General features: G+C 40.4%; 1 protein-coding gene across 2 annotated transcripts in view; it reads left to right on the top strand.

Annotated features, from left to right (window-relative positions):
- The first annotated feature begins 10,533 nt into the window (after positions 1 to 10,533).
- The window catches only part of fbxo28 (F-box protein 28), a 38,194-nt gene continuing 37,594 nt past the window's right edge, over positions 10,534 to 11,133 (top strand). The window contains exon 1 of one of the 2 annotated variants that reach the window (XM_061911113.1): positions 10,534 to 10,801. In XM_061911113.1, coding sequence (XP_061767097.1) covers positions 10,613 to 10,801 — 189 coding nt within the window. In that variant the 5' untranslated portion in view covers positions 10,534 to 10,612. The remainder of the gene's footprint in view (positions 10,802 to 11,133) is intronic. The other variant, XM_061911114.1, reaches the window with a different exon arrangement.

An 11,133-nucleotide genomic window follows, 5' to 3' on the forward strand; every position in this document is an offset into this window, starting at 1 on the left:
AATCAGTTCCCAATAAGCTTTTTCACCTGTGGGATGTATCCAAATAAGTGTTTAATGAGAATTCCGCAACTTTCTCAGTCTTTTTTGCCACTTGTGCCAGCTTTTGTGAAACATGTTGCGGGTATCAAATTCCAAATGAGCTAATATTTGCAAAAAATAAAGTTTTCCAGCTCGAACGATATATATCTTATCTTTGCAGTCTATTCAATTGAATATAGGTTGAAAAGGATTTGCAAATCATTGTATTCTGTTTTTATTTATGATTTACACAACGTGCCAACTTCACTAGTTTTGGGATTTGTACATACTGTACTGTATATGTGCTTAAGTATCCTTTAAGAAGCTGAAATCAACCACAAACGACATATATATGAAATAATAGTTTGATATTGACACATTTCATCTGTACATCTCCAAATGTTATGTATGCGCAGATGAGCCGTGTAAATATTAAAATATTACTTTGAATCCCATTTTAGCAATCAAAAATACATTGATTTAATGAATGCATCCAAACACTTGATTAATATTTATTCTGTGCATGAACAAAGAACAGTTAATACTGCATGTAGTTTCTAAACAAAGAGGTTTTAGCACAGTTCTTTACAAATAATACCATTGAAATGGCCGGCTTTTTCATTTTTCGGACACGATACAGGCTTGAAAAATTTCAAACACATATCTTAACGATAACCATGAATATAAATGTTTGTCTTACATGTAGTAATCAGTTGTGGACAGACAAAGTGGCAGCATTGCAGCTTTGACAAGCATGCACGCTCCCGCGGCGGGAATGCATTTTTGGTAGAAGCCCCCCTGATAAAAATGTAATGCCCCCTTTAAATATTTGTATGCCTCAGAGGCCGGCCTTCTCATGTTATGCAGCCCCAAGCACCTGCAGGGTATCTTGCATTTCCAGCAGCAGCAGCTGCCCAAACTCCGCCTTCAGGCGCTTCCTCTTCCGAGTCATTTTTCCACCAGCGGCTGGCCGCACACCGCCCCCGTGTCAAGCTCATGCTCCGCCTACTGACCGCCTCGGCCAGGGGTAATTGAGGGACCTGGTCTAGTATGCCAAGACAGTCACTCGGCGAAAAAAAATAAGTGTGGATAAGACTTCGGGTAGCATACGACTTCGCGGTCGGAAAAGCTCCTCTCAGCTCGAAAAGATCAAAGATATAAAGACACAAATGAACCTCCGAAGAGTTTGCCTCGCACTCTTTTTTGCACTTTCAGCACTTTGGTCACGACAAGTCAATGGCATGAATGTTCCAGGTTAGTTTTTACACCGGATTCCCTTCCTGATGCAACACTGGATGGGGATCGAACCCATGCAAGGCCCTACCACAATAAACTTCAGCCACGTGAGGTAAAGTTTTCAGTCACGGGCCACACAATAAATATCACTCTATGGAGGGGGGCGTGGCCTGTGAGCCTGCTGCGGAACGGGGTGTGTCAGGACCGGTCTCGAAGGCAGCGACATGTGAGTAGATGGCCCAGGTGGGCCTTGTTATCTAATCACCTGTCGCCTTTATTAGCAGCAGTCGGGATGAGACACATGGTCGGAGTTGGAGTGGGAGCCTAAGAGAGAGAGACACGAACAAAGAGAAAGACATTTTGCTGGAAAGCAAAAGCCTCCCCAGAAAATAAAACAGTGTTGTACCCTGAAATCCGGGCTCTTGTGGCACACTCTAATAACAATCTGATGATCCAAGCACTCTTCCTTACTTGCAGCAACAATTGATTGATTGATTGAAACTTTTATTAGTAGATTGCACAGTACAGTACATATTCCGTACAATTGACCACTAAATGGTACCACCCGAATAAGTTTTTCGACTTGTTTAAGTCAGGGTCCACGTTAATCAATTCATGGTACAAATATATACTATCAGCATAATACAGTCATCACACAAGTTGATCATCATAATCTATACATTGAAATATTTACATTATTTACAATCCGGGGGGTGGGATGAGTCGTCTAAAGGAAGAGGACATATAATTATCTCTATCGATCCATCCATTTTTCTACCGCTTGTCCGATAATTTCGCATAATAATGTCTCAATCCGAAAACCGTACTCACACGCTCAAGAATGACAAAAAGAGACTGATTTTGCCCACAGGACAGAAGTGTTAATGTGATTAACTTGCTCCACTTTCTACTGAACAGCTCACCTTCGGAGAGAGCGACCCACTCAGTGGCGTGTTGACCTGTTATGAACCCGAACAGTACAGAAAACTAGAATTTGCAATTCTGGTAAGAGTTGCGTGTTAATGCCCTATGCCGATATGTATGAGTTGAACTGAAATGTTTAAATGTCCAGGGTGAATGGAGTGCGTGAATGTAGGAACGGTTTGAATCAATTGAGAAGTGTGAAATATGGAGAGGTTTGTATTATACCCATTATTTTTCAATGGGGGGGTTTTATGGTAATAACAGGTAGTCGGGAAGTTTTGGAAATCGGGAAACATGCTGGCTAGAATGTCTAGGGTGAGGGCAGTGCTTGGATGGGGGAACAGTTCAAATAGGTTGAGGAATGTGTAAAATGCTGTCAAACTTGGACTTGGATGAGGGTTGTTTTCCCGAAGTGCAAAGCGAATGGAGTGGAAACGGCGTGAAGGTAAAGACATTTCTTTATTTTAAACACAAACTAAAAACAGGAACAAACAAAAGGCGTGCACAATGGCGGTACAAAAGCTGACTAAGGAAACAAAAGACTAGCACAAAGGCTATATACTATAAACATGAAACAAAACACTTGCACTGTGGCATGAATAACAAAAACGTACTGTGACTGAGACAAGGGAATGAGAAGCAGCATGGATATCATGGGTGCAGGAGGTGATGTTGCCAGGCTAACTACCTGGTAACTGTGGCTTAAATCATGGCTATCATGAGTGCAAACAGGTGTAAAACATGAGGACAAGGGTGTGACATGAGGACAAGGTGAAAACTAATGAGTTGCTATGGCAATAAGACAAACAAGGAAGTGCAGGAAAAAGAACTGAATGTCCAAAAAACAAAAACAAACATGACCAAAACGAATGATAGACGTGACAAATGCAGTCAATTGTGTATTTTACATGTATTGTCAGTGGGGAGAAAATTACCATAAATGCCAGGAAAACAGGGAATTTGGGGAAACGGAAAACATGTTTTGCGTTCCATATATTGGCAGAGCTGCGATGAGGTAGCGACTTGTCCAGGGTGTACACCGCCTTCCGCCCGATTGTAGCTGAGATAGGCACCAGCGCCCCCCGCCACCCCAAAGGGAATAAGCGCTAGGAAATGGATGGATGGATGGATATTGGCAGATTAGTGTGGATAGTTGAAAGGTTGAAAACGAGTTTTAAAATGGAGCAACATTTAGAGAATTTCAGGTGTTGTGTATTCTATGAGTACATCCATACATTTGAACGAGAATTTCCTGGAAATTTATGAAATCCGGGAAAACCGGGAATTTTCCAAACTATTGATAACAGCACAATTGTTTGAAAATGATATGAGTGGGTTGGTGATGGTGAAGTGAATTAATTATGTTTTGCATATGTTGAATGTTCATATTCATCTTGGAGAAAGCAAACCACCAAGTTTAATTAAATAGTGGTATTTCAGTTTGAGCACATAAGATAAGTTTAAGTTAAAGTACCAATGATTGTCACACACACACGAGGTGTGGCGAAATTATTCTCTGCATTTGACCCATCATTCTTGATCACCCCCGAGGGAAGTAAGGGGAGCAGTGAGCAGCAGCCGTCGCCGCGCCCGGGAATACATTTTGGTGATTTAACACCCAATTCCAACCAAGCAGGGAGGTAAAGGGTCCCATTTTCATAGTCTTTTGTATAACTTGGCCTGGGTTTGAACTCACAACCTTATTCGCAGGTGGAGTGGATCACTTTTTGTAGTAAAGAGGCCTTAAATGGGACTTTGGAATGCAGTTGTATGACTTAAAGCAGTTGTTTTTCAGACACTTACACATAAACATCTCCTTTTATGCACACACACATAGACAGGAAGGAGGAATACAAAACTGAGGGTTTGTCTTCTCCAAATTAGGAGTGCCTCATTTTCTTGACATGACCTCCTCCAGGGAACTGCAGTCCTGTGTAATGATGCTTGCTTGTAATAAAGCAACTATGGGTTCAGTAAAGCGTTTCCTTAGTCTCTTTTGTCCCCCTTCTGTCCGGACGAGGATGACAAGACCAGAAATACACTCTAATGAAATTTTTGAAATCAGTTGAAAAATGTTGACATAGTAGCAGTTTGAATTGAGAATGGGTATTTCGAAATTCCTGGAATTTTAGGAAACCCGGGAATTTGAACGGGAAAAAAAGATAACTTTTGTTGCCCCAACTAAGAGGAATGTTTTGAAGGTGGAATGGCTGAAAAATGTGAACTATGAACATTTTCCAGGAAGAGGAGAAAATAGGGCTTTGGAAAACCGCGAATAGTATGAATTGCTGGAATTTTTCGGAAATAGATAGTTTGATTGTCCAAGATAGAACGGTTTGAATTGGTTGAGAAATGTGGAAATTGTGCGAGTTCGAAAAAAGGCCCCATTCATTTTCAATGGGCAAAATTAATTCTGGGTAATGTGGGGAAAAAAAATCTCGGTCGAGCCGAACGTTTTGATACCGAAACGGTTCCGATCATATGAAAACTGTTTTGGGGCGTAATAATAATAACCATGTGATCCGTGACGTAGTGGTAGGAACCACATATCCCTTCGCCAACAACAACAAAGCAAATCATGCAGACATTGTGAGAGCCAACGATTACTTTGGGAAAAATTTTGATCCAAAAATGTATATTTTTCATCCTGAATAAAAGGAGGGTGAGCTGCAAGATTTAGAAGCTGTGTGCTTACCAGATCCAGTGAAACAGAAAACATCATGTAGTTGTATTGGTAAGTGCTGAACAAAAAATACAAACTTTGAACATAATAAACTAATCACTTACTGTACAATGTCTGCTCTTGTGACCAACAAGTATGTGCTCCAATCACTCTATCACAAAAAATAAGAGTTGTAGAAATGATTGGAAATTCAAGACAGCCATGACATTATTACGTTACACAAGTTTACATACACATGTGAAGGACATATATGTCCTTCACATGTGTATGTAAACTTGTAACCATGACTGTAAGTTGTCACATTACATAAAGACTTCAAAATTTGATCCCCAATGAAAATATAATGATGAAATGGAGCTGGACTGATTTTTTTGCCGTAATTGAACACTAAATAGGCCCTAGTGGGTAAATGTGAGTGTGAATGTTGTCTGTCTATCTGTGTTGGCCCTGCGATGAGGTGGTGACTTGTCTAGGGTGTACACCGCCTTCTGTCCGAGTGCAGCTGGGATAGGCTCCGGCAACCCCCCGCGACCCCAAAACGGACAAGCGGTAGTAAATGGATAAATGGAAATATTTTTTGGGTGGAGAATACTATGTGTGTGAATGCTTGGACTTTGACACAATGAATGGATGAAAGGCCTACTGAAATGAGATTTTCTTATTCAAATGGGGATAGCAGGTCCATTCTATATGTCATACTTGATCATTTTGCGATATTGCCATATTTTTGCTGAAAGGATTTAGTAGAGAACATCGACGATAAAGTTCGCAACTTTTGGTCGCTAATAAAAAGCCTTCCCTGTACTGGAAGTAGCAAACGATGTGCGCGTGACGTCACGGGTTGTAGAGTTCCTCACATCCTCACATTGTTTACAATCATGGCCACCAGCAGCTAGAGCGATTCGGACTGAGAAAGCGACGATTTCCACATTAATTTGAGCGAGGATGAAAAGATTTGTGGATGAGGATAGTGAGAGTGAAGGACTAGAGAGAAAAAAGGCGAGGGCAGTGGGAGCGATTCAGATGTTATTAGACACATTTACTAGGATAATTCTGGAAAATCCCTTATCTGCTTATTGTGTTACTAGTGTTTTAGTGAGATTATATGGTACCTGAAAGTCGGAGGGGTGTGGCCACGGGTGTGGTGACCACCAGTGTCTCTGAGGGAAGCCACGCAGCTGCAGGAGGACGCAAGCTCTGCTCATGTCTACGGTAAGGTAGGTAGGTAGGTCTTTATTGTCATTGCAACAAGTACAACAAAACTTTGTTGTCAGCAAAAACCTGTTCAAGATTAGACAAACAAACAGTGTACAGGGTTACAGAACAAGAACGCTGATGGGTCGCCATAAGGCGCCCCGTAAAAGATGGGAAAAAGGTAAACGCTGGGAAAGGATGAGTAAAAAAATACAATCCAGACTGGGCTCCTAAGAGGGCCCAGTTCGGAGTGAGAAAAAACCTCCATAGCAAAGCACATATACATATTACAACATACATCTCGAGATATCTAGCAATAGAGGAAAGATGGTTCAAGGTCATGGTGGTAGGCCGCAGCTCTCAGGCGCTGACCATCCATTCATCACCCCTACGGGATTGCGTCAAGGGCGTTAGATTGGGGGACAGGAGGGTGTATGTGTTGCTTATATTTTTTTTGTGGATGTGTGTGTGTGTGTATAAGCCCATAGTGTGTCTCTGTTCCGCGGCCTAGATGTATTTGCCGTCGCTAGTCCAAAGTTCACAACAGGTGTGTGTCCATGAGAGACAAAAAAGGGAGTTTGTTGTGTTTTCCTGCAGTGATCTTCGGGAGAGTCTCGAAGCCAGGGAAAAAATCCAAGTTAAAATGATTTGTATGCGAGTGAAAATAAAATTTGCTTTTCACTCTAAAATTGTCTATGACTGGTCCTCAAAACTGCGGGGTAGACAGTCCGATGTAATCCACAGTTCTTCCTGCATACTCCAATCATTTGTGGCAGCTTTGGGGTACTTTGAAGACTGCCAGCAACTTCCAATTTGTCGACAAACCAGAGCAACGCTTACTCCAATCAGCAGATGTCCTGTTGTCATAATTCCAAATAGGTGGATATCTTCACGTCCTCGACAGAAAAGGGTCGCCAGGCACGCGGCCCTCCTTCTTCTCCCAAGAGTCCGTCGTGTGTTCCAGAAACAACCGCTTCGTCACGACAGCAGGTTTCCCCAAACCCAAGATCTTGTCAATTTTGTTGAGGCCAGTTAAATAGTTCCAATGTTTAGATTTGGAGAGCAGTGCAAAAAGAGGCAACAAGAAAGTTAAGACAAGACAAAACAAAGAAGCAAGCAGGAGAGATAAGGGAGAGAAAAGGGGAGCGTCCACCCTCGTTGAGTGCCAGAGAGAGAGCCGACTTGTCAACACAATGTTCTCACCGAAACCAACCGATTGACATGTAGCTGGGATCCATGTTCGCTTGACCGCTCTGATCCATAGTAAAGCTTCACCTTCGGGAATGTAAGCAAGCAAACACCGGCTGTGTTTGTGTTGTTAAAGGCAGATGTAATACACCGCTGCCCACCTACATCTTTCTTCTTTGACTTCTCCATTATTAATTGAACAAATTGCAAAAGATTCAGCAACACAGATGTCCAGAATACTGTGTAATTATGTGAATAAAGCAGATTCATTATAGCTTGGATCGGGCTGGAAAATAATGTCCGCTACAACCGGTGACGTCACGCGCAAGCATCATCATACCGCGACATTTTCAATAGATTTCACCATTGATATATAAACTTTTTTTTTTTTTTTTATGTTTATTTATAGATTTCAACAATTACAAACAGTAAGTCAAAAAACAATATAAAATATTATAAAACATTATGAAAACAGTACAAAACAGCACCAGGGGGTTGTAAATTAAAAATAACAAAAATAGAATACAAAAAATATATATATAACAAACAAAGTGCAAAGCCATAGGCTCATTCAGATTCATTAAACAACTAAAATTTGGAACACATCATCATCGTTTTCACAGCTTTTTTGTTGTTAGAGGTAGAGAGTGCTTTAATGTAATGTTCAAAATCTTTTTTAAAGACACAAAAGATAGGTCGGGTATTAAAAAACTTACCTTTATGAATATAAAACTTAGCCAATAAAATAATGAGGTTGCAAAGGTAGAATTTCTTTTCATATTTTTGTTCATACAGTGTAAAACCAAAAATCACATCTTTAAAGCAAAGCACAAATTTGTCATAAATATTGTCCAGGATGAAGCGACAGATGCCCTGCCATAGTGATCGAATGTTTTCACAGGTCCAAAACAAGTGGTTAACAGACTTTGGATGCATGTTGCAAAAGGTGCAGGTAATATCAATGTCCTTCTTGTATTTAACCATTACAGTCTTTACAGGGTAATAGCGATGAATGATTTTAAATGATATCTCTTTGACTTTGTTGGTAAGTAAATACCTGTTAAGAAGGGGCCACGTTTTGACCTAACAGATGTCATTTACAACAGTATTCCAGAGGGAAATTACATTTGATGTATCAAGGGCATAGAATTGGGTAGGGACGCTAGGGACACGTCCTTACCAATATCCAGCCGCTACTGTGTAGTCACTATCAATACAACCGCTGCCCGTAATCTTAAATCAATGATTATGGCACAGAAAGGATTAAATGTCGGTCTCTGCTAGAAGTCCCGCCTCTAACCTGAATATCGCTCCCCTATTGGTTGCCGCTTTGCTTTCACGCTAACTTACGTGTGATTGGCTGTCCCCGCTGTCACTCCTTCTGCTTGTAAAAGCTAGCCTACGTGCTAGTTGCTAGTGAGCGGACGAGAGGCAGTGCAACTCGGTGTAAATTGTAAATTCTAACTTGTAAGTAAGTGTAAGTTGTAACTTGTAAGTAAGTGTAAGTTGTAAGTTGTAAGTCAGTGTAAGTTGTAAGTTGTAAGTAAGTGTAAGTTCTAACTTGTAAGTAAGTGTAAGTTGTAAGTAAGTGTAAGTTGTAAGTAAGTGTAAATTGTAAGTAAGTGTAAAATGTCAACATGTTCGGCATTTGTTGTTCCTGGAACTCGGTAGCTAGATGGATTTTAATATCAGTGCTGTGATTTACATTGTGTTTGTGTCTGTTTGCGTGCGTGTGTGCTGTAGGTTTTGAAGGATGTCAATGAAAAGAAAACTGGATATAAGAGACTTCTTTAGGAGTCAAACTGTAAGTTACTTCAAGGGTGTATATAGGCTCAACAATATTGAATAATTCAACAATATATCACTCCAGTCACGCCCCTTAGAGTGCAATAATGAGCATATACCATGGACTGGAGTGATATATTGCTTTTATAAAACAGTTACAAATAAAGGCATTATGAAATAGGAATACTCAATCAATTTAATGTAGTTTTATTCAACCAGAAATACATATTATCCAATAAAATAGCCTCACTGTGGAAAAAATAGTCCCACCTATCCAGACGTTAGCTCCAAATTAGCACTGCATCTCGTCGTTTCCTCCGCTTTTTTTCAGGTGAAAGTCAATGCTCAGTCCCCTTTACCATTGTTAACCCTCCCCGGAGGTGAAAGTTAACCTTAAACATGTGAATTCAACTACTTTAGTCCCTTTTTTAACATCGTAAAAATATCAGCTGTCTTTTACTATGGACTGCAACAGTCCGTTGTCATGGATACATGACAACAACTTCCATTCATACCAGTCATGCGTGCCTGAGGCGGAGTGATAGCCTACGCTGTGATAAGGCTTTAGAATATTTAAACCACGGTTAACAGCCAATCAGATCGCAGGATTTCACCTTTCCGTTTTATTTTTGAAATTATTTTTTAGTTTCATGTATTTGTGTAGAAGTGAGCAAGTTTGAAAATACCAATGTGGTGGAAATACAATAAAACCTCACTAGATGATCATGTGATTTTACAATGCTAAAATATAATTCATTAATATGAAGTAATATTCATATTTAGTAAAAGCCGTTTTGCCCAGGCAGTAAGTGTACCATCAAGCTCTATGGTCATTGTCCTTAATGTATCTGTCATGCATCAACATATTTTTGGCCAGCAGTTCATTTCTGTGACAGACCGGCGGAGGGATGGGTTTGGCTCTTTCAAATAGGAACAACCAGTAGAAACTAATCTGCTTGTATTTGAGTATTAGTGACAAACATATTTACAGTACAAAAGCAGCAATAAAAATAAGTAGTTGAAGGGGAAAATTGTGAGTGATTTAAACACTAGTTGGGGAAAAGATTATTACAGTTCATTTATGTTTATTTACAATGTTGTATTGCATTAATGTATTTCTGATGTTGTTGATGGACAGTAGGCTATGTTAATTGACAGTATGATGCACAGTTGCACTACAGCCCTACACTAAAGAGTAAAGATGAGAACTCTTCCAAGTTGTCTCCTTTGCTTTCATTTTAGTTGCTTTACCCTTTAACATCTGCATGACGTGAAATTATGATTGCTAATGTAAAAAAAAAAAAAGTAAACTTTCAGAGTGCTGCCTTGGAGCACTTTTGTGTCCCCACCAATCTCAAAATCAAACCTACTCCCTTGTGATATATAAACTATCAGACTGCGTGGTCGGTAATAGTGGCTTTCAGAAGGACTTTAAAGAAAGGTGTAATAGCACCCTATCGCCTGTGGAGGTAGCAATGGTCAAATGCATGGCCTCAGCTGCCTTGAAGCAAAAGGCCACGAAGAGGAAGACGTCGACGTCGACGTCATAATTGACGTCACATCCACCCTACTTGCTCGATCAAAATGTCTGCCATTCTGGAGCGAATTGATAACCGTGTCGGTGCCTTGGATTCCGACGTTGCACTAACAAAACACGCCGTTTCATCGCTGGACCAGACCCACCAGAACAACCCTCTCTTAGGACTACCTATCGTGGCTATTGAGACAATTCTCCATTTTTTGTCTTACGATGAAATCAGTCTGCTGCGCTCGGTAAGGACAAAAACCCTTCCTTGATAGTATTTACCTCGCAGTTGAGATGTTTATTTCTACATAATGTCCACCGTTTCTTGTGTTAGGCGTTCTGTTTGTTCTATAAGGCATCAACGTGTTTTGATCTTGCGTAAGTGTTGAGAATTGTGTTACACTGGCTCATACACAAACAGTCCATACAGTTATTAATAGAATATTGTGAGGGTTTTCTTTTAACGTCTGTGCGCTGATCTTGCCTTTTATCAAGTATGTTTACTGCAGGGGTCACCAACCTTTTTGAAACCAAGAGCTACTTCTTGGGTACTGATTAATGCGAAGGGCTACCAGTTTGA

This window comes from Nerophis ophidion, linkage group LG09, assembly GCF_033978795.1.
Source record: "Nerophis ophidion isolate RoL-2023_Sa linkage group LG09, RoL_Noph_v1.0, whole genome shotgun sequence".
Classification (NCBI taxonomy): domain Eukaryota; kingdom Metazoa; phylum Chordata; class Actinopteri; order Syngnathiformes; family Syngnathidae; genus Nerophis; species Nerophis ophidion.